This window comes from Leptonotus elevatus, chromosome 17 (assembly GCF_054856555.1).
Source record: "Leptonotus elevatus isolate MCC_2025b chromosome 17, RoL_Lele_1.0, whole genome shotgun sequence".
NCBI classification, from domain to species: domain Eukaryota; kingdom Metazoa; phylum Chordata; class Actinopteri; order Syngnathiformes; family Syngnathidae; genus Leptonotus; species Leptonotus elevatus.
In genome coordinates this window covers 15199179-15223140 of record NC_141255.1, presented here as the reverse complement: position 1 = coordinate 15223140, position 23962 = coordinate 15199179, and the positions used below count along the sequence as shown (strand labels likewise).

Genomic DNA, 23962 nt, shown 5'->3' with positions numbered 1-23962 from the left:
ATTAAAAAAAGGCCTTGGAAGGAAAAATACTGTATAGAAAAAAAAAGATCATTTAAATAACACACTTCTTTCCCCTGCTTTTAATCTGTTCATTCATTGTGTCGCTGTGTATTTGTTTTTTTGCAAAAAAACAAAACAAAAAAACAATTTGTTAATTCCGACAGGAGCAAGGGTGATGTGTCTCCCCTGAGCAGTTCTAAAGTCCCCAGCCGAGCATGAAAGAAGTGTGACTAAGCCAGTGTTAAGTCGAGGAATGCCCATGTCCCATTTGGATGTGACTTTTTGCTTTGGAAAGATCACCCGACCCCACCCCCCATCCCGAAGCCCCTCCTGCCCGCCCCCCCTTTTTATGCCCCTAATTGCTTACATAAATCTTATCAGCTATGAATGAGGAGTGTTGCGGTGTTGTCAAGCGCAATCTTCGCCCTTATTTACCAATTCATTAAGATCTATCGATGCAGGACTGCTGAGGGGGAATGACGACATCAATCAGAGGTGGGGGGACATAATGGCCCTAATCAAGCAGAAATAACTGGAACCGTCACAATGAGATATGTCTCAAGCCGGCTGTGTCCCGCGTGTGTGTGAGTGCGTCCGGCCGATCCGCGAAGCTGCTGCGGCGGCGGCGAGCCCTCGTTGTCTCCCACTCGCGGCACCAGTTTTGCGTAAAAGTCCGTCCCGTCTGAAAGCAGCTCGGTTTTTCTTTCCAGCTGGAGTTGCACAGCGCCAGTGGAATACTCGCAAGCGTGCAGGACTTTTAAATGGAAGTCGGCGGCTCTGGTGCGCCTCCTCTACTCTTGCTAAAGATGATTGGACCAGACAATGAGGGCTCCCCCCACTCCTACCCCCCTTTTTATAGGTCAATTAGCTCTGATTAGGTGGGCCGAGTTAATTAATGCAATTGGCAAATATGCAAATGAGAGCTGACTGATGGGCTTTCGTCACTTGTCTCGCTCGCCCCCACTACGTCGGTGGCAGGGATGTCTGTAAATGATACGGGACGACCTCTTTGCCTTAAGAAAGCATATTTAAGAAAATGACATCGCTTTGCCTTTCGGACTCTTTTTTTTTTTTTTTGTAGTAGTAGTAGTAATTGAATAGCAAGTATACAATAGGTTTAAAAAATATATACATCTTACCTCATTGTGTTCTATCTTTACACACTTCTCCTTGTCCTTTCTTCCCACAAACACACACTGTCAGTCCATTCATGGACACCGTGGCAAAGAAGTCGGCCTTTTATCTTATTCCGTCTCATCTCCTTATTGTAAATAGGAGAATTAAGTTGGAAGCAGTCTTGCCTGAATGTCTGCTATCACGGCGCTACAATTTCTTGCCGGCTCAAATTAAGAATTGAAACACGACGGCGGGTTTTGTCGGGCTCATTGCACAGCAGATAACCACGTTTTGATTCTGTTGCTTTGAATCATGTTAATCCCGGGAAAAGTCCATTATTCATATTCATCTCTTTTCATTTGGCCATTTTTCTGATTTTGTAAATATGATTTCCTCACGCCTCCCCCTTCACACCTTTTTTATTGTCAATCTAAAGCACTTTTGAAATTCTCTATCTGAGAGCAGAAACCATTAATATACACAGGTTTATAAGAAGTAGTCATTAATGCTCTTTTATGGTGGCCCCGTCGTGCCAAAAAGGAAGCTTTTAAGGCACGGCATCCTGGCGTGCCTGACTTCATCTGGGGGTTTGTCGCTTTTCCACACCAGCTTCAAGCTGCTGCTGCTCTTGTAAAAAGCCAGAATACAAGCCTACATAGGATCATTATGTAGGATTTGTTCAAGGCATCAATTTACAACTTATTTTTGATTTGTAGATTTAATACATCATTGCAACTTTTTTCCCCGTCCGCTCATATGTGGCGTTTTGATTTATTAGCCAATCTCAAGTATTGAATATAGACGCATTTCGCCCTTGCCTAGTTACTACTTTATTTGGTATGCGTACTAACTTATGGCAATGATGAATTAATTTCACTCAAGCACAGAATCTGTGCTTATTTGAAATGGTGACCATATCTCCATTTGATGAGAGCACTGTGAGGAGCCATCAGAGTGTGAAATGTAATTTCTCTTATATTCCTTATTATTTTGGGGGGGTGAAAAGAAAAGAAATATCCCGTCTAGCACCTGGAATGTGAAGCGATAAGGAACGGACGTCTGGGATCACATATTTACCGGTCATTTCTCCTCTTCTCCCTTAATGAAAACATTTTTTTGCAAGCGAAGCGATGCATACAAAATGAGGCTTGAAGATAGAGACGCGGTGACAATGAATTGCCCGAACCCGTGTCAGGCTTGTTGTGCATTAACGGGAGCATATGAGTGTGTGTATTGGCCGTGTGGGTGTGTGTGTGTGTGTGTGTGTAATTCGCCAGTCGACAGCAGACAGCTGTGCGTGCCTGCTGGATGGATGGCCGGTGTCATAGTGTGTGTTTACCGCACATGATAGAGCGGCAGACAGGCCAGGTAATGAGGCAACATTAAGGGCTTTTAGAGCCCGCAAACAAAGATGGAGGAGCGCTTCTTTCACCTTTAACGCTGAATTCGCTGCCTACGTGTGTGTATTGTGGCACTTCTTGGAAGAGAGCTCGGCACAGTCCCTGGATCGACGGATTTCCCTACAGATTCCATACCAACAACATCGAGAGTCGATGTTTGTTCAAGGCGGTATAGCAAAGTATGGACGTACAAGGAATGCAAAAAAAAAAGAAGAAGAAAGAAATAGTTGTCTCGTACCCGTTAAATTGTTTGGGAAAGTTCTCCCCATGAAATGCTGGACAAGAGTCAATATTCGAGACGTTTTGGTCACTTTTCGAGATGATTTTGTCATTTCGCCATCCGAGGTCAAGTGTTCAGGATGACCTGCGGGTGCCGTGGAAATGCTCACACACCTAAGTGTGTGTTAGGGATAGACCAATTGTCGACCGGGACGATTATCGGCATGTATGGTATGTGACTGACTGAAGAATGCTTGGGAACGTAGCAAACTTTGGGTTTTCATCGGGGTTCGTAAAAGCGTGCAAAGATGTTCGCAGACAGTTTGTACTTGTCGCGAATAATTTTTTTTGCAGTTTTTTTTACTGTCTGCAAACATCTGTGCAACCTTTACGAAAACCCTGCTTTTTATTTATGTATTTTTTTTAATTCTCTTATCTTTATGAACTCTGAGAACTCCATGCACTTTTTGTTTTTGTTATAAATTCAAACCAAATGAAGTGAATGTTTTTTTTTAACAGTTCAAATATGTTTAAACTTTAGGGAGCTGTTTACTCTTTTAGTTTTTTTTTTTTTAGCGTATGACATAGTGATGACCCTGGAAGCTCCTTGCGCTTTTACAATTTAAAAACACAGTTGACTATTCTTAATATGTTTAAAATGAAAAGAATCACTTCCATCATGTTGAAAATTTGAAGAGTTGTTTTAACAGACATGCTTAATGACATCTCAATAAAGTTAAGCTTTTTAATTTTGACACTAATATTTTCAGTTTTGCTGCAAAATGAATATCAGTTCTATTGACTACTAATAATCGGTGTGTGTGTGTGTGTGCGTGTGTTTGCGTGTGTGCGTGAGACATTGCATTAGCCCTCCTCCCGCAGCCGTAGCTGGTCATCCCGCTCATCATTGCAGCTTGGCTGTGTTTCTAATTGACACTTTAATTGGCAGATTTGAATGCTGCCTTTTAGCTGGTTAATTAATTTATCTCACCGCTGTCATTAAGGTTAAAGCACCATCTGATCTTTGCGAATACGCTTTGCATACATCTGCATTATCATGACGCCAAATGTGTTTTTGTTATTTTGGACGTGGCGTCCTTTGCGCTGTTTTTACATCTTGCTGGCTTTTATTTCTTTGTCTCAGTTTTTTAGCAGTCGGACAAGAAGAAGAAAAAAGAAAAAAGCAGCGATGCAGGTTCCATTAGAATGTTCATAAAATTGTAGTAAAGGCAATCAGACAGTCTTTCTCTGAATATTTTAAACATCAGCCATGTAAAATTTATGCCTAATTTGAATACTTATTAGCCGGCTGATCTCGGCCGCAGCCTTGAGTTTCTTAGTCCGAGATTCGTCTCCGGATTGGATGTCACATTGTGCCAGTCTTGCCCCCCCTTCCCCCTCTCTGTCTCCCTCTTCTCTGCACCCCCCCCCCCCCCCCTCACACCCATTGCGTCTTTCTTCCCTCCATCGGTTGTGAGCGGCGGCGACGTGTTAAACAGGGGCCTGTTTGTTCACAAGCGGGCCTCTTCCCTGTTTGCTTGTGTCCCAGGCAGCTGTCGCCCTGCTCTGTGTAACAGCTCAGCCCTGTTTGTTCTTTTCCGCCCGGATCCTGTTTATCCTGGCTGTGGACATCCTTTAAGACCTGTCCTCTATCAGCCTCTCGTCAAACACACACACACACACGAAAGGACATTTGCACAACGCCATTAAAAGCGAATTTACTAGGCTGGAGAAGATCACGACACGAGCATTGGCAGCACTCATTCCTCTTTTGTTTGCTTTCATCAGTGGCTCAATTCCGACTACACTTTTATTTGGAACTGAAGAGAACTCAAATAAACAACACAACAGTTTTAATTACTTGAGATGTAAATTTTTATTGGGGGGTGGGGGTATATTTGTGCAAATATTTCTTTGCATTTCCATTGAGTTGTGTTGAGTGATGTCCTCTGCCCCTGCAAAGGTAGCAAGCATGAAATGCAAGAGGGAAAATGATAAAACATTTATTACGAGAGAGAGAGAGAGAGAGAGTGATAGAGAGGAGCTAATATACATAATTTATGCTGTTTTTAGCACAATCATTAATGATAGTCGTGATAAATTAATTTCCCTTTCTTTCTCTCCTTGCTTTTCAAAAAGATGCAGATATAATTCATTCAAAAATCTCATCTTAATTTGATTATTTCTCAAAATGTGTTTACGCCGTCTGATGTGTCTCGTGAATTTTATTTTGTGTTCTGAGACGAGGTTTGATGAAAGAAGATTTGGGCTAATATTTGGCTAAAGTAGTCCGTGCGGTGTCATTTGGTCCCGCCTCCTCCCTGCTGCCAAATTGTAATTGGACATGATGAGCTTTTGCGTCATTAGACCACTTCACTCTTTGACAAGCCATACTTAAAAAAATAAAATAAAAAAACAACCCTGCAGGGTCAAGATGCAAAATATTTTCCGAGTGCCTGTCATAAAGATGGTAGCAAGAAATGATGTATGTTTTAATCGTCACATAATTGTCTCGGGCATGTGTTTGTCTTTATTTCCACAAATGATGCAGGACTTTTATTTAGTGTGGCGATGGCAGTATTGATGCAACTTCTTCAATCTTTCATTTATGCCTGCATTTTAAGCACATTTAGTTGCCCCCGCTCCCTTGTCAAATAGAACCAGGACGTGCATCTCTTTGTACTGCTTCATTTACACAATGAATGCATAATTGCGCCTCCTGCATCGCCCCCTCCTCCCTCTTCTTTAAATGCTTTAATTTGGAGAGGGGGGCTGTGGATAATGGCTGCATTAAAATATATAGGATGCAGGGGGGGTTGGACTGGTAGAATTGTAAGAAGAAGAGCCCTAACCGGTGCCTCTTAATCACTTCTAGGTTTTAAATCATGATGATGCAGGAGTCGGCCACAGAGACAATAAGCAACAGTTCAATGAGTCAAAATGGAATGAGCACCCTAAGCAGCAGCCAATTAGAGGCTGGCAGTAGAGATGGGAGATCAAGCGCTGGTGACACGAGCAGCAGCGAAATAAGCACAGTCGAGCTGCTGCATCTGCAACAACAGCAGGTAAGTTGTGTTTCTTCCCCGCTCGCTCGCCCGCCCGCTCACTCACTCTCCCTCCTTTTTACCCCCTCTCCATCACGCTCCTCTTCTCTGTAAGGTACGCGCACATCTACATGCTTTTTGGGTTTCTTTAGCACGCGTTTGTGTTGAGTTTTGTTGGCATCCTCAAGATTGCTGGTAGTTTGATTCCGTTTTCCCTGATTGCTTTTTGGAATTTGTAGGGTTTTAGGGAGCTTTTTGTGTGTGTTTGTATGTAGGTTGGAGTGGTGTGTGCGTGTGTCATTGCAGCGCAGCGTCCACCAGAGGGCCTCCTGCCTCGGCACTGGCTCAGAGAGACGGCAAGCAGCAGTGACACTTTTAACCATGACTTAGTTCATGCATGCACAAATCATCTATATCTATATATATATCTATATATATATATCTATATATATATCTATATATATATATATATATATATATATATATATATATATATATATATATATATAGATAGATAGATAGATAGATAGATAGATAGATAGATAGATAGATAGATAGATAGATAGATAGATAGATAGATAGATAGATAGATAGATAGATAGATAGATAGATAGATAGATAGATAGATAGATAGATAGATAGATAGATAGATAGATAGATATATATATATATATATATATATATATATATATATATATATACATATCTATAGATAGATAGATAGATAGATATATAGATAGATAGATATATATATATATATAGATATATATATATTAGAGGTGTCAATTGATCAATTAATCCATAACCATTTTGATAATCGATTAATCATTTCAAGCCTTTGTTTCACTTTAAGATAGTTGAAATCCGATGACATCATAAGCTTTTTGTGTTGAATCAAATTAAAACTCAAACTTTTACTTAGGATAACAGTAATCAACATTTTTCCCTATTTTCTAGTGCTGTGGATCAAAAGAGGACCTGCATCGATTACAAAAGTAATGATTATTTGCAACCATAGCATGAATGACCTGTAATGTCAAAAACGTAGTCCTGAAGCAGCTTCAGAAGTGTGTATCAGACTGGTAGCCCTTTGCTTTAATCAGTAACCAAGAAGTAGCTCTCAGTTTGAAAAACATTGGCAAGTACAACATCTCTCCCTCTCACGTGATCTGGCTTCGTTGTTGCTTATTTGGTTTTGTCTAATTGAACAATAGAAAATAAAAACGAGCCGTCTGTTAATAAACGGTAATCATAATTGACTATAGAATAATTAATCGATGGAAAAAAAAATATATATATATATATATATATTCGTGCTCTTGGGCTTATTTTTTATTAATTGGTTGCACCTCATTTTCCATTTTCACTTCCTTTAACTATTCTGAATTGTCTACCAGAGCAAGTTGAGAGTGCCTGAACTATCGGCGTGTGTGTTTTGGGGCATTTTTGAAAGTCAGGCGCCAGGGGAGTAAAAGAGTCAAGTGTCTCTATTGTCTCTTCATGGTGAATGATGGCTTTGACAGATCGCCAAAAGAGCAGCGGGAGATGCGGTTGGCGGCATGGGGATTGCGGGGCAATGCCGTGGGTTTGGTCGTCGTGTCCTCTTTTGGTTTGCTGCTCATTTTCATACAAGTTGTGTGTAAATATGTGTGTGTGTATGTTGTTGGAAGCAGCTGAAGCCCCACGGTGGTGTATGTTTGCAGGGTGGTGGGGGTCAGTCCAGCAAAATGAAGCATTTCCTGCAGGCCCCCCTCACTCCCCGCCCGTGACATACCCGACCGGCCTCACCCCATCCTCCATGCTTGCTGCAGCACCCAGCAGCCATGCTGGTGGCCGCAAGTCGCCATTTATCACCACACTGCCACTCTTTCCGTACATACACCTGATTGAGGTCAAGCAAACTTGGAGTAACAAATGTTGTTCATCACTAAGAGAGCAAAAGGACACAAATGGCTTTAAATGTCTATTTAAGTCCCAGCTTTAGACTGTTGTTCCGGTGTGTGTGACAGTGAGAGAGAAAAAAGAAAAAAGAGAGGCGAGGCCTTCTTCCGAGCCAGAAACCGACACATTGAAATGAGCAGTCCAGCTAACAGGTCTCTGGAGGCTTTTTAAAATCTTCACATACGCTCGGCACAACGAGGTCCAGCGCTCCAGACAAAAGACGGAGGCGTCCTCGTGCATTTGCTTGCATCCTTTCCTTGCAAGTGAGTGAATGACAGCATGCATGCAACCGTTCAACTGTTTGCCGGGAAGGGGGAAAAAAAACAAAAAACATCCATAAGTCTGTTTTCAAGAAAGGCTGTTGGCTGTAATTTTCCTCCCAGATTTGCCGTGACATTGAGTGGTCCGGTGGGTATAGGAAGCTGCACTCTCTCATCACGCTGCTGGAGGGATGATTAATAATAAGCACTGATGAATTCTCCCCACCCCTGTCCCTCTGGGTTGTGCCATTACCTTGCAGCTTCCCAAATACCACCTGCAGCTATAATTAGAAAAGCAGCATCTTAAGGTCTCTTGCCTTAGATTGGACCTTGTAGGACACAGATCACCAAGATTGAAGATTTAGCATTTGTATCATCCCGACTAAGAATCAATATAGTTTAGTGAATATCTCTCTGACAAAGTCATTCAAAATAGAGAATTGCCGTGGAATTTTCAATACCATTTTTTATCTTGGATCTCGGTATAGTATGCGCTAATCTAGTCATCTTTTGTAGTTGACATTAAAGAAAAGCCTCGTTATCTATGGATCTGAGTAATAAGCAGTATGTCCGCAATCGAATTTGCCGCCACTAATTTCTGCCGGGGGTTTCACCACCCGCCTCCCCCAAAGGTTGCCTAAATAGAGCTAATTTGATTTCAGATCAGCGATTAGATTCCTACTTTATCTGATTGCAATTTGCCAGCCGCGGAAATGCATTGACGCAAATGATGAATGTTGCTCGGCACTAATTGCCACGCGTAGCGATCGCTATAAAAGCATGAAAAAAAAAATGCAATAATGTAATCCTGAACAGCGATCGATTCATCATTGAGCATCCAGGTTGTCATAATGCAGCCCTGTATGAATATGCGAGCATTGATCTTTGAATTTGGACATCAAGATGAAGAGGCTGTTAGTTGATTATCTTGCTAATCAGAATTGATGAGCCAATACCGCCCCCTCCTCGGAACGGCCTGCACTTATTGATATTCAAAGCTCAATCTGGGTCCTGGCCTATATTGCGGTCAGTCATTTGAAGCGAAGGCCGACTTAACAGCTGGTAGAACAATCCCCAATGATGCTTGTTTACCAATCATCTGCTTGACAAACAAGCGCTACGTTCCGATGATAACGATGGCGGCGTTTTGACATCAGTTCCAAGCACAGCTCTACTTCCAGACTACCTTTGTTGCTCCATGAGCACTGAGGCAATGGTCCAAGTTGGCGGTGACAGCAATTAACCTGCCTTCCGAGCTGTTTAGCTGGCGGGAAACGGTCAGGATGAGGAATTTTGACAGCAGGTGACGGCTAATTTGCCGGGTTTTGGGGGCAAATTCAAACCTGCCCCCAAATGTAAAGTAATTGAGTGTGTGCCACTCACCATGTATCTTCTTACAAGATTTTTTTTTTGTAGGTTAAATTTGGAAAAAACTGCTGACTTGCATTGTTTAACTATTGTCACCTCTCACAAATAAGCCTCAAGCATCTTTTCCTTTCTGCCCTTCACCTACCTTTCTTTCTCTTTCTCTTTTTTACCCCAACACACACACAAGATGCAAATCTGTGCTTTGCCCTTGAGCATAATTTAAAGGCCTAATCACCCAGACTGTCCCCTTTGGATGCAAAAGGAAAGGAAAGGCATGGGGGGGAGGCTGGCGTCTCATTTGCACCCTTACACAAAGAAGCTCATTAGGTTTATCTTTAAGGCCTGAGATTGCCTCACTCGACTGTGTAAATAAGACACCATTGGCCCTGGCTTTGGTGCATCAATCAGCTCTCAGGACAGTAGAAAGACGACCACCTGAAATATGTTCCATTTCATAAACGTGTGGCTTCAGAAGCACTGAATAGGAAGCGGCATACGTCTTTGTAAAATTATTGCCCCGGTCAGTGAAAAGACAGCTTCCGTGTCCGACTTATTTACAATGGACGCCATCCTTCTTTCTCTTCCAAGGCGAGCTATCGGCAGACGGTCCCCACAGGATGGTACATACAGGCCGGTGACATATATATATGTAGGTTCCCCCTCTGCGATGACACTAAAGATATACTATGTGAATGACAGCAGGGCTACTGTTTGCACGCCCTTCCCCAGACAAAACACAGCTTTATTCTATTATCTATATAGATGCCACCACTTCCTCCTCCTGTAGCGCTGTCTCCTTTTATTCTCCGGCTTCTTCCAACCTGGCCTGTCCATCTCACTTTAAGGCACATTACACGTGGCCTCCTGAAATTTACAGTGGCGCTCTCCCAGTAACTCCATTTCGCGCCGGAGTCTCTCGAGAGCGTGGCGAAATGTCAGGCGTCGATGCTTGAAAGGGAGACGAGGAGAAAAGAGAGAGAGAGGGAGGATAGCGATGGAAGAATGGAGAAAAGGGCATTAAAAGCGAGAGAGACGGAGTGAAATCTGCTGGAAATAAACACTTATGGGCATTTTATGCTCAAGCAGTCAGGAACTGCTGCAAAGTAGCAGGTACGGGAAGCAGAGGTGCAGTCAATATCATTTAATCATGAATATCACTCGAGATGGGCATTTTTATAGTGAATGGACTGGTCACTGGATTGTTGTAGCAACTAAGGCAAAAAAGAATACAATTTTGGCTCTGAAGAAGACCTTACCATCAGATAGGCAAAGTATAGCAGGAGTTCACAAGATTAGGGAGGAAATTTGCCTATCAAAATACTGTTTATTGTTCATGTTGCCCATTTCCCCACCCATGCTTAAGCTCCGGTGGGTATGTAACAAAAAAAACAAAAAAAACCCACTTACAATCTCAAAATCGATTTTGATTTAAAAAGCTGCATGAAATTGAATCGTTCCACTTTAAAATAATATACGGAGATACGTATCAAATCGTCTTTTATTGGAGAGATATATCTTTGAATGAATTGTCAAGTTCATTCAAAGAACTCCTCTTGAGTGAATCGTACCATATGACATCAAATAGTAATCCCACTGAATCCAACTGAATTGAGTCACTCTACTTTAAACCAAACAGTCATTCAATTGTATTGCAACCCATGTATCAAGAATTGTATGGAATGTCGAGAGACAGTGAGTGAGTGAGTGAGTGAGTGAGTCAGTGGGGGAGAGGGAGAGGGAGGGCGGGAGGGAAGGAAGGAGGGAGGGAGGGAGGGAGGGAGGGAGGGAGGGAGGGAGTGAATTAATAGCCTAATGGCTACAAGCATTTTTGTCTTGTCTATTGAGTGCATTTGGTTAGGATTGGGATATTTGTAAGCAGATGCTAAATCATATTCTTTCTTTCTTTTCTTTAACCCCGAGGAAACCCAAGTGAAGCTACCTGTAGGTTGAAAGACAATAGCAAATGCAGTAATTGAATCCCAGCAGGATACGTTGGACTTGGAGTCATTAGTCTGCGTCCACTGCCGAGATTGTTTTGTATGCAGAACACCGGCCATATGAAACAATGTGTTTGTAACACAACTGGATGTCAACACAATCCCAAAATGGCTTTTGTATCACGCTACGAATTTCTATTTAATTGCGTTTCTTTCTCGTTTCTCCTGTGTTAGGCGGTTGACAAATGAACTCGGCCAGGGTTAACCACTTGCGTGTAAATAAAAGGCAGCCATCCAGCGGTCACACACTGCGGCCCGATAGACTTCCGCCAAACTGCACGCCGGGCGGGATCAATGGTCACTTCACAACTCATTTCCTTTTACGCTTCTCTAACTGCCCTGTTTTAGCGCCGGGAAATAAATGGCCACTGGATCTATAAGTCCACTCACACAACCACGTACTCTGAAGGGACTGAGCCAATAGTCTGAGCTCAATACCGTCCACAATAATTTATTTGCCTGGGTGCTGAATGGGCGATCATCTTTTGTGGCGCGGCAATCGAAAACAGGCATTCTGTCATTGTTTGTTGCCACTCCCCTCTTGTTGGCTTAAACCCAGTACCAGTCGTTAATATGGCGGGATGGAGTTTTATTGTCACACACAGCCTGGATATCTACATGTAAATGGCTCTTTGTACCTGAAGTGGCGTAAACACACATCTTGTGTTGCATATGATGCGTAGCTGCTTACTTTTCTCTAAATGATTCTCTTCCTCACACCGCACCCCTCCTTCCCCCATACACACCCCGAGTGGCTTACAGTCATTTGATAGGCCACGGCACCACTATCCATTTAACAGAGCTTAAAAAATCCTACATATGCATATGGTGGGGTGTCTTAAGCTGACAAGCAAAAGACGGGATTTGCTAGAAGGCAGCTTTGGAGTGTTGTGAATTTAACAAGCATGTCTAGTATTACAGTTCCTCTCCGCTTTAGCCATGAATAGTAACAAATCAGCCTCCGAAACGCTTGCCCGACGGTTTGTTGTGTATACCCCGCAAGCCTCCCACCTCTCGTCTCCTGCTCCTCTAACAAATATTAAAATGACTTCAAATCTTGCTAAGAAGGCGACTTGCAAGGAGTGGGAGCATCATTAATGACATTGGTGTCCTCTTTATCTACTGCGCCCAGGATCTCGACTAACGGATTCCAGGTATCAAGGTTTTTTTTGTTTTTTTTACTTGTTAACACTTTCTGCTCCTCAGATTACCTTCATCCCTGACCCATTTCTTGAATAGATAAAGAGCTCTCTGCCATCTCCCAAGATGTTTGTACTTGTAATACGACCAGGCTGCTCTTTTTTTTTTCTTTTTTTTTTGCATTGCTTCTGAACGTTGTGTGTGTGTGTGTATATATACATATGGAGGAGAGGAGGCAGAGGCTCTCATACAAATGCAGTAAATAAGAGCCACGCCGCGGGGAATTGAAGGCTACGAAAGCGACTGACTGACGTGTTACTTAGCGTCGGCTTTGGCTTTCCTCGCTGAAGGTTGGAATAATAGCAGCCATTTTTGTAATGCGCAACGTTTTTATCCATATGTCAGCTCTATTTACGTAAATCGGCTCTCCCAGAGCAATTGCATTCCCAATGTTCTTGTTGTTTATTTTCCCCCCTCAATGAAATAGAATAAGATCCATCCTAGTCTTGGTATCATTCACCAAATCGGTGCCTGATGCTCTCCCTCCAACAGTACGGCACTCCTCATCAATTCTGAGCCACTGCTTATTTACCCATGTAGGAACACGTTAACGGGCCTCAACTGATCAGCAATGGCACTGCGAGGCTTGCTTGTTCCGCCCCAGTAAAAGCGAGCATATGCAGAAAGGCGCTTTGTGGGGGCTTGGGCCGCACTTCAAGCTTGACTAGACACTAAGCCGATACCAAGTCTGCGCTGCCGAATCCCTCCCAGATTTGATTGTCTCCGCATGTGCATTGTTATCAGAGGTTTACATGATAAATATACGTTAGCTCCATGGAGCTATGCTATGCATGCTATTGTTTTTGCGATATTGTTAGCCATACCTTCACCTCGTTGGAGTTCATCATTCAAATCAGTGTAATAAATTTGATTTATAGTTAGGGTGGCCAGATTTCCAAAATTAAAAACCAGGCCCTACAATTTCACTTAAAATCAAATATACAATCAATTCTTACTAGGAACTATTTATATCAAATTGAATCACTAGTCAATCTGGTGACCGGTGGTTGTGTATTAATAGCTAATGCTAAATTATAACTTGGTTGACAGTTCAACAGTGCTAGACAAGACAATGCACTCACCATCAAATTTGTGGCAATGTCGTTACCCCCGGAAAAATGTGTATGACCTGCAACTCGAGTTGACATGCCGCTGTTCTAATTTTAGTACATCAGATAAATTATAAAATCTTTCCATGTGCTCATGTACTATTTATTGCTTTTTGGTGCATTGAATGAGTGCGTGAGTGGTCATTGAACGCACCTTGAGTGGCAAAACCCTGTTTATAAAACTGAAAATCAAGTGTTGTTCTTCGTGTCTTTAAAGGAAAACAAATGTGCCGCCAGAAACACTCAGCTTGCGTTCAGTCTGACTACATTTCCACGGACGCAGAAAGAAGTTCTAGTTCCAGTATGACATGAATGTGACCGTAAATAGGAAGGAATTTAACAGTTAAATTCCTTTTTAATTGGTTTATCGTATGAATCACTTTGACAATTGTGTGGTTTATTGACATGTACACAGGCCAACCAGTTGGCTTGTTGACTGGAAAAAGCGGGACGCCAGAATGGGAACTCCGTAAAAGTGGGACAAAACAACGGGCCTGGTGAAATCAGCCAGAACTTGGGACGCAAGGTTCAGATCGGGACTGTCTCGATTAAGCTCAGATATCTGCTCACCCCGTTTATAGGAAAACTTAATCAAAGTGTAGGCCTACTTGCTTGTTTCTGTTCCCATATCAGAATTTCAGCACAAAAGAAGTTTTCCTACTGTAGGATTTCGAGTTGTTGCAGACCAACAAAAAATGATTATCAGACTTCTGAGTGAAGTATTGTTCATACTACTTTCAACCAGTGGTTTTACTTCTTAATGTAATTGTTCTGTCCTTGCATGGGGTGCTATGATGGAGTGATCATGCTTTTGGCACATTCATCAAAGCTCAAGAAGTGGGGGATAAAAGAAAAAAAATCAAAAAAGAAGCCTGTTCCTTGCACAGTGTGCAACCGAGTGATACATTTTCTTGTTAGGAGAAATTACATCCACTAACTTGAGCTACTTCAGCATGAAATTGAAAAAGAAGCATTTCTTGCAAATTTCCATTCTTGATTCAATGAAAGATGTAGATTAGCCCTTTGGAAAAGGGCGGCGAATGGGGATGGAACAAGAGAAGTGGGACTGCTCGCTGTTGCTTGTTCTCACAAGCGTGATATAGCAAGCTTTTGGGAACTGCTGTTTATGACTCAGTCAGTCTGGCGGCACATGAAAGCACTTGAGCTATAGTTTGATGTATTCCCACACCTATGCATTGCTACATTTTCATCACAGAGCCCTAAAAAAAAAATCTATCCACTCCTCGTCACACTCCGTACCCACGACAGCTCCTTTTGTCCCCGTCTCCATCGCACCTTTAACACATGCACGCACCGATGACGGATAGACGTTGGGCGTCAGAGTGGAAGGCAGATAAGTGTATCTTCTACGGCTCACTTAAAGGTCAAATGCACGCCGTTGAAATTGGAATATCCACGAGACGACCAGTCAGGTATGACAGAAAGAAGTAGATTGGGAAAATATTAGAAATGTGATTAGCTAGCGGGAGCATGAGTATGGTCCTACTGCTTTCTTGGAAAATAAACACAACCGTCAGTACTTCTCAGTTGACCAGCCTGATTCAGTTTGCGAGGTCGTCCTCAGTTTAAGGTCAGACAACTCTCGAATCGACCCTCAAATTGGGTGACACTTTACACCCGCCACTTAACCCGAGCTCTGCAGGACCAGACAGACTCTTAGTATTGACCCTCGAGTAGTCCTTGCCACGCGACAAAACCACTTTGGCTCTTCCAAAGATGCAAGATGGTGCTCTAATGCCAAGTGAAATGACAGTTTCTGGTATATTGGTACCACTGCTTGCCTCTGGACATTATTTAAACTTTTTGTGTTGAGTTCTTCAAGTTGCTACATCTACCCTGAGATTGTTCTGTTCATAAAACCCCAAATGGCTTCAATATTTGGCTAAATCTCTCAAATTTAAAACTGTGGGTATATATCAAGCCCTCGATGTAGCGCTGAGACAGTTGCAGTGTCTTCCTTATCAAATAGTCGGCGTACCATTTCAAATGGCTGCCTTCCAATCCTAAAATGATCTCCAAATAAACCACGTCCGGTCTGACGCATCATCTCAAATTGTGCGCCTTCAAAAAGAGAACATTTGTACAAAAGAGAGCAACACTTGACCTTACACACACGCTGTCCATCACTCACTCGCACACACACTCTATTCTCCCCTGGTCTCTATTTTACTCTTTGTGATAGCACATTGTGGAAGCTCTCGGCTGTCAGAGCCTCGGAAAGGACTTTCCCTAAGAGCAGCCGCAGATAAAGAGCAGCGCTGAAAAGGTTTGCTGTCACCTTATCTGAAGGAATAGCGATAGAGCCCAGGTGAAAGTAAAGACTTTTGCTAAAGCCACCTGCAGAGAACCGACAGGAAATGTGGGTGAAGAAAAAATGGGATTTCGTAATCCGTGAAGCAATGAAGAATTATGAAGAACTCCAAACTTGCTTCAACACGTGCGTATGTACGTTGTTTCATACGCCCGGTGGCCGCATGAGCATTACCTGCAGACGGGCAAAGTAGACCCTTGTTTTGCTGTGAAAAATGAAGTATGAGGCTTCACGGCGGCGCTCCGCCCCCGCCTATACAGTCCTTTGCTTTCTTCCCGGTGTTTGGAGCGAGCAAATTCATCTTGTCAATCCTCCCGGGAGGGTGTAGCTATGCTGCTCTGTTTACTGTGGCAGAAAGTTAATATAAATTTTCATCAGTGGGGGAAGTTTACACATATGATTCTATTTGTCCTTCATTATTAGCACCTGAGTCTGGGGCCTGGGTAGGCATAATTGTCTACAGACGCAGGCCAAATAGATGCAAGGCAAAGGCAAATAAGCACAGCCCAAAATAATTTGATGCTTGTGTGTTACAATCCTCCACCCAAGGAATTCTTAATCTAGAGAATCAATAAACAAGCAGCAGCAGAGAGTGACAGAGAAGATGAGAGGAAGAAATGAATAAGGTGATATAAGGGGGAGGTGAGCGGGGAGGAAGTTGAGGACTCAAAGTGCAATAGCGAGGCAGGGGAACGACCGGTTACCCGCAGACATACGATATGTTTATTTTTCACTCGAACATCTTTTAAATGAATCCTTGTTGTTCACTGTGGACTAATGCTTTAAGCATTGGTCTCAAATGTAAGGCCTGGGGGCCAGAAGAGGCCCGTCGGGGTCCAATTTGCCCCATGATGATGGAAAACTGCTATCTTTCAGTCATCGCTGTCCCAGCAAGTGAGTCTGGACACAGTCGCCATCAAACGCATTTCTGAGGCAGGGAAAACTTAGCCAAGCAGCCATTTTATATATATATATATATATATATATTAATCTACCTCGAGTTTGAAATAAAGTTTTGATTGATTGATTGATTTACACAATTATGATTAGTAAACGGTTGTAGAATGCAATCAAAAATGTTAGGTAAACTACTCAACATCTTTAAGTATTTCATAATTACTGAATTAATGTGATATTTAATCACACTGTATAATTTATATTTACCCAATTAAAGTGGCTGAAAATTTTTACCCTTTCAGTATACATCTTCTGGGCACTTCCTACGTATTGTAGATGCGCTCGTTGGCCACCAAATCGAGGTTTTTCTTTCAAATGATATCTTGTTTTGTTTTTGAAAATTTGAACAGTACTATTGGTATCGGTGAGTACGGAATAGTTGAGTACTAATTGAAAAAAAGGGTATCAAACAGGCTTACTGCTAACTCAAGGAGCTTTAGTCCAAAAAATCAGTATCAAGATTACACCTTTATAAGTAATGTAGCACATGCATAATCCTTTACACAATCTCATGGGTTCCAATGTAAGACTTTGAAATAGGGGAACCCGAATATGAGGGACACCTCTCAAAATGCCACAACTCTGTGCTAAAAATTACACCTTGTCCCCGGTTCAATCATTCCGTGTCTATGTCCAAGCTTTTTGTGAATAGCACCGCCGTGCCTTGTGTGCGTGTGTTTATGCGGCCGTCCATGTGTGCAGCATTTGTCAACGCCGTCGGCGTGACTGCAGTTGTTCTGGCCGACGGCCCGGCGTGTCGAACAGCAGCCCATTTTTACTCCCTCCACCAAACACGAGTCACGCATGCACGCAAAGCATCTGTCGGGCACGCCGAGGCCTTCGTCGCCATGTTTACGGCGACTTTTCCCCAGCCGGGCCCCCCTCCCCGCGCCCACCTGCGCCGCCGTTGCAATATCCAGCACATCCCTCTCATAACGACGACTCCCAACGTGGCGGCAGCAGGCAGGAAGTGATCTGCGTTGTCCAAACACAATGTCACAGCTCTTCAGACATATCCAATTCGGATGTCACGGCTGCATAACGGGCGGGTCTCCAGGTGGATTTGAAAGAGTGACATTCTTAGCGGATGGCTTATTCCTTGTGTACACACGCGCAAACACCTCCACGCTCACGCACGCACGCCTGGCCACAGTCCTCCACACACAATAAGCAAAGCAATCTCGAGATTTGTAATGCTTTCTGGGCCTCGTCCTGCCTGTTCTGCTAATGTGTTTCATGCTTGTTTAAGGTCTTTGCATGCTCCTTTACAAAGGCGCATTGTGATCGGCGTTGCTTATTACCTCGCTCTCTATGGAATCTAAACACAGAGAAGGTGAATGGAGGGATGATGAATTATTTTTCTTTTTTTTTCCACCCCACTGTGTCAGTCTGCTCTTCACTCTCTCCTCATGTTTTGCCTCTCCAGTGATCTGTGCATGCCTATTAATGTAGCCCAGGAATGCCTGTGTAAACATTCTTGTTTCTCCGTCTTTTTTTCCGCATAATACTCGCCTGTATCGCCTTTCTGCCGACCTCGCTATCTGAAACCAATTACACCAGTTCCATTTGGGCCGAATCTTATTTTCATTAGGATCCCCGTGTCACGGTCTCGGTCGCCCTGTTATTTTCCCTCTTCTTATTTATTTTTTCCCCCTCTTTTCCAACCTCAGTGATAGATATCAACATCAAATATGCCTGTGAGTGCTTTGTTATTTAGATAGCAGCCTTTCCCTTCCCCTCTTTTCACCCGCCCTCACGTTCTCCTTCTCAAGAATGTGTCACATTGTGCTGTTTATACAATGTGTGCAATAATAGAGCACGGATGTCAACTTTTTTGTGCATAGCAACCCGGCTTAAATAGACGACAGGTATGCAGCGTGTCGTGTTTTTGTCGACTTGTGCTGCTCTTCAGCAAACTTTTGATGACTTCTCTTTCCACGTTTTGTGCTGACGCGATGTGGCCGGCACAAAATGGTGACTTCTACTCTACGGATATTCAGCATAGTGACAGTGAGGGGTCATAACATCACAAAATGGTCACCTCAACATATAGTAAGGTTGTTTTTGAGAATTTGGATTCAATTGAATGAATGAACACACGAATGATACATTTTTATCAGTGTCACAAATAAACATGAATTATTTTACTTACTAGATTTTCATAAAGTCCATTGCACAATTTTACACCCAAACCTGAAACACATCTGTATTTCACGTTGGCCCTCACTTAACATGTTTCAAGCATAAATAATAAATTATAGTTTATTTATGTTAATTTAAAGAATTTCAGAAATTCAATAACTCTCAATGTTTGGAGGGCAGTACAAATCTTACTGTAAGCAGTAGAACCATGTGACTCACCGCCAACCAACAATTTAGCTCATCAGCTAATGGTAATAAATATATATATATATATATATATATATATATTCACACTGTATGTATGCGTGTGTAGTAAACTTTTAGGAGGCTCCATAGTACACACGCACACACACATATGCATATAAAGTAGTGGCCACTAGGCTCCTCCTGGCAAGGAGACGGATCAATGCATTTAGGACCCAGTTCCTGACTAAAGTGTTTGTTTACTTGGGTCTGGCTCCTCCTGTGCAGACACCCAACTCTGTCCTTCCATAATTGATCATGGTGGCCACATTCCCTCGAGGGGCATAAGCATGGCAACTTTCCCCCCCCCCCCCACGCCTTTTCAATCTTGTTTGCTCGGGATCTCAATGTACTTGTTCAAACATATTTCCCACCTGCTGGCGGAGTCGTGTCATATGCACGTCCTGCCGAGGCAGCTGTTGTCATGGATACGGGCACGCAGCCACATATATTCCTCAAGAAGTTTTTCCTTAGTGTGCTCACAAGTTGTAAAGTTGTAGCCCCACTTGTACTTGATGCTGATGGGCCCGGTGGAGGAGATAGCATGCAGCAATGTAGAGCAGCATGTTGTTTCCCGCCTCACGCTTTCATCCATTTGCACTTGAAGGATGGGAGGGAAGCTGCGAGCCCAGCTGCCGGTGTGCTTACGGTGCGGGATTCGTAGGCTCCGGGAAAAGAAAACAACACACACACACACACACACACACACACACACACACACACACACATCCTAGTGCTCTGATGAGAAATTCAGCAATTTACAAAGAGGAAATTTGCCACCTTGCGTAAACAGCTGTAAATTCTTTCTTTGATCACCTCGCATCTTGGTCTTGTGCAGTATAAAACCCGCCTGCTCGTTAATTCATTCCGAATGTAATCTGATGTTGATTTTCGTCAACTTTAATTACAGCTCCCGGGGACACTTCACATGGTGCGAGCTCTACTTCAACTTGATATTATGAATATGCAAATGCAGCGGTAATGTGCAGAGAGAGAAGTGGGCATTTCAGTTGAGCACGCACTAGACAGGTCAATTCTACTGATGCCTCCTTGTTTTTTTAAACCCCCCCAGGCCCACAAACCCCTCCCCCCACCCCTCCATATCCTCTTCTTCAGATGTGCTGTCGACTGCCAACTAGCAGCCCATGACCACATTCTAATTTGCCCTGTGATTAATCCCCCACCACCCCAAAAATGTTTTGAATTATATATTTTTTTTAATCCCAAAAATCCTTTAAAAACAATGATAAACATTCAATAAATGGGGGGTAAATAGGGAGAAAAATCTCGGGGGAAACTAAATATATATATAAAAAAATAATAATTCAACCCGCAAAAAAAAAGTCATTAATTTTAAGATGCAATGCCACCACTCACCACTAGATGGCAGACAAGGCTTAGTGGCAAAGGGTTTTATACTAATAATTGTTGGGAAGATTTGGAATGACATGCAGGAAGTTTAACTGCCAATGTTGAGTAAACATTTTTGACTGGCAAGTAGCAGTTAGCCTACAATTACATTTGAACGTACCCGCGAGTATGTATGAACGTACTTACGAGTATGTTTGAACAATTTTGCGAGTGCGTTCAAACGTATTTTAACATGTCCAAACTTCGAACGCACTCGCAAAATTGTTCAAACATACTCGTAAGTACGTTCATACCTACTCGCGGGTACGTTCAAATGTAATTGTAGGCTAATTGCTACATACAGTAGCATGTTTTTTTTTAAGCATTTGGCAAATTGAATACAATGTGCAAGTAATACCCCCTGGCATTATGGGAAAATATGCTATGCTTTAACATTGAGCCTACAAATACATATGAATTTGTATTTGCAAGTATATTTAAATGTATTTAAATACATTAAAACATACTTGCAACATACTCATCAGTCAACAATATGGCCATTTTGTGGGAGTTGATTTTTGTGAAAAATGTACAAAGTGATAATTTGTTGTACTTAATGTTGTTTTGCTGTTCAGCAGTTTTGTGCCGTCCTTGAATGGTCATTTTAAAATAAATGTATGAATTTCCTGTAGTTTGTTTGCTTCAAACCCCCAAAGTCGCTCATCCCTGCTCTGGACAAATGTTATTTATCTTTGTGGGTTGGCAGAAAAACCGCCTGACATTTTTCCTTTTTGCCCATCTTCTTCTTGTCTTTCTTGGCAGGCCCTCCAAGTAGCGAGGCAATTACTGTTGCAGCAGCCAGGCTGTGGCCTGAAATCTCCAAAGAGCCAGGACAAGCAGCGTCCACTGCAGGTAAAGCAGCTCCCTGTCTAATCTCCTTAAGTCCATCCATAATACATGCCCCCCACCCTTCTTCCCAAAAGATTGCCTGCGTTCCACAAGTGTGTTTGATTTGGCCCGCGCAATCCCTCGGATCTGTCACAGAATCCTAAAGCCGGACGGACGGGCGCTATTCTGCAGTAAGGTCGGCGTTGGCATGTGAAAAACACACTGAGGAGACATCCAAGTCATTCGTGTCAAATCGGAGTAGATGGAATATTTCCCAACAAAATGTGGTCTATATCGTGTACCGTAACTTGACTATATTTGTGAGGTGCACAAATAATACAGCACACGTCCTGCAGTCACCGTTTTAGAAGTACAGTATAACAACAGAACAAAACTTACAACGCTTGACAAGTCAACAACATCAAATGGCGAAATGCAGTCCGTTTTTAAGTGCTTGCCAATAACACGGCAGTAAAGGTGCATTCATAAAACCACGGCTGTACAAAAATGCATTACTGTAACAAAAATAACCAGCCTACTATAGCAGAAAAGTCATTCATTAGCGGTAATTCTCGTGCCATCGTCCTCTTCCTCAGTGTCGGAACCGAACAGGCCCAGAATGGCCTCGTCAGCCACTCTCTCTCCTTTGTTATCACTCTCAAAACCACAAATCTCCTCTTCCACTTCGTCGGTGTCAGAATCCAACAGGTCGATCGCCTTTAACTTAAATGCAGCATCTTATGCACTACTCCGTTTCTTTTCTGTAATGAGGGCGCAAACGCGCACTTGGTTTGTTTTGCTCTGCCTGATGCTCTTCTGCTTCCTTTATAGTGCGCCCCCTGGTGGATAAGCCGCACCGTTGTATTAGCCACAAGGTCGAATGCAAGTGAAAAAAGTAGCGGCTTATAGTTCGGAAATGATTGTATTTGCCGGCAAAAATACTCGAAAGTATAATTTAGGGATGGACGAATACCAAGACCAGGTTTCGGTATCGGGTTGGTTTCAATGTATCGGTTCTCATGAAGGGTGCCGATACCAGTGACCAAGGTCTTTGTTTACAATTATGTGTCATTGTGCTAATTGAAATGTCATGCTTCAACAGTAAGAGCAAAAATTCTTAACCTTGTTGGAGGCACTCAACCCCACCAGTTTTCTATTCACCAAACACTTCTTTATTGAAAAAAAAAAAAATATATATATATATATATATATGTTTTTTTCTAATTCAAGACAGTCAGTAGGTATAGGGTTGACTGGTGAACAAAATGAAAAAGGAGCGTAGCTAATTCGTTGAATCTGGCTCTCTTCACCTTGAATTCAGAAAGCGTTCTTGTATTCCTTATCTCGGATAACGTGCTCGATGTGTTTCCATCCTAATGTTGTTGACGACATCTTAGCATGTTGCAGTCTGCTAATTTTATCTGCGTGTCATTTTCACTTGTGGAGGCTAATTTCCCGTATTGACTGCGAGCCGTGCATTCCCGTCGTCATTGATTTGGGAAAAGGTCACACTTGCGTATATGCACGCTTCCACCTCTGTCACACCTCTGTACACATTAACACCTCGCACCGACACCTGCTGTTACCTTGGCTCGTGTTAACACTCTTCTTATTGTTCTCAAGGAACTTTGTTGTGCTTATCTGACTTTTTTTTGGTACCGTTATTAATATTTTTTGCCTTCACGGACCGAATTCAATGAAGTTTGGGTGTAGTAACACATTGGCTGCCATTGACGGCTGTAGACGTCAAAGATCGAATTGAACTGTGTTAGCAGTTAATGAGACTGAAATTGGCGTTAACCTCACTGGATGATGCTTTCACAGAGTCCCGCAATGGCAACACATTCAATTGGTGTCACACCGTGTGGTTAATTACAAAAGAATACACCCGACGAAATCTCCTTCAAGCCTCTGCACATCAGGAGTGCTAAAAATGTCACTTTATTATTTGGGAACAGTTGAAATTGTTGCTCGACTTCTTGAATGCTACAAGTGGGATGCTGGCCTACAAATGCACACATATGTAGCAAAGAGACAATATTGAAAGGGAACATTGTGGGTGCATGATAACAATCAGGCCGTGTCCAAGCCTCGAATAACAGCCCAAGAAGGTAAATATTGAATATTTACATTTGCTTACTCCATCCTTGCCTGGTGTTGGTGATAAGAATCAATATGAATCGCGAGCTTGTCCTCGGCCATCACAAATCCAACTGTTGATCCGGCCTTTATTAACATCCCCACCAAAAAGTCTCATTGTTGCAAAGCCATTCGAATGGGACTCATTCCAAGTGACATTTTATCGAGGTAATGCTTTTATCGTGGAAATGTCAGTTTAAAACCGCAGCAGAAAGTTATTTAAAAAAAAAAAGCTTTGTTTGTTACAGTACTTCTAC

General features: G+C 42.6%; 1 protein-coding gene across 8 annotated transcripts in view; it reads left to right on the top strand.

The window, feature by feature from the left end:
* foxp2 (forkhead box P2) overlaps positions 1-23962 on the top strand; it is a 124923-nt gene that overhangs the window by 54198 nt on the left and 46763 nt on the right. For 4 of the 8 annotated variants that reach the window (XM_086059550.1, XM_086059547.1, XM_086059549.1 and 1 more), the window contains 2 exons: positions 5611-5800; positions 21501-21590. In XM_086059550.1, the coding sequence (XP_085915676.1) occupies positions 5621-5800; positions 21501-21590 (270 nt within the window). In that variant the 5' untranslated portion in view covers positions 5611-5620. The remainder of the gene's footprint in view (positions 1-5610; positions 5801-21500; positions 21591-23962) is intronic. The other 4 variants (XM_086059551.1, XM_086059555.1, XM_086059552.1 and 1 more) reach the window with 1 other exon arrangement.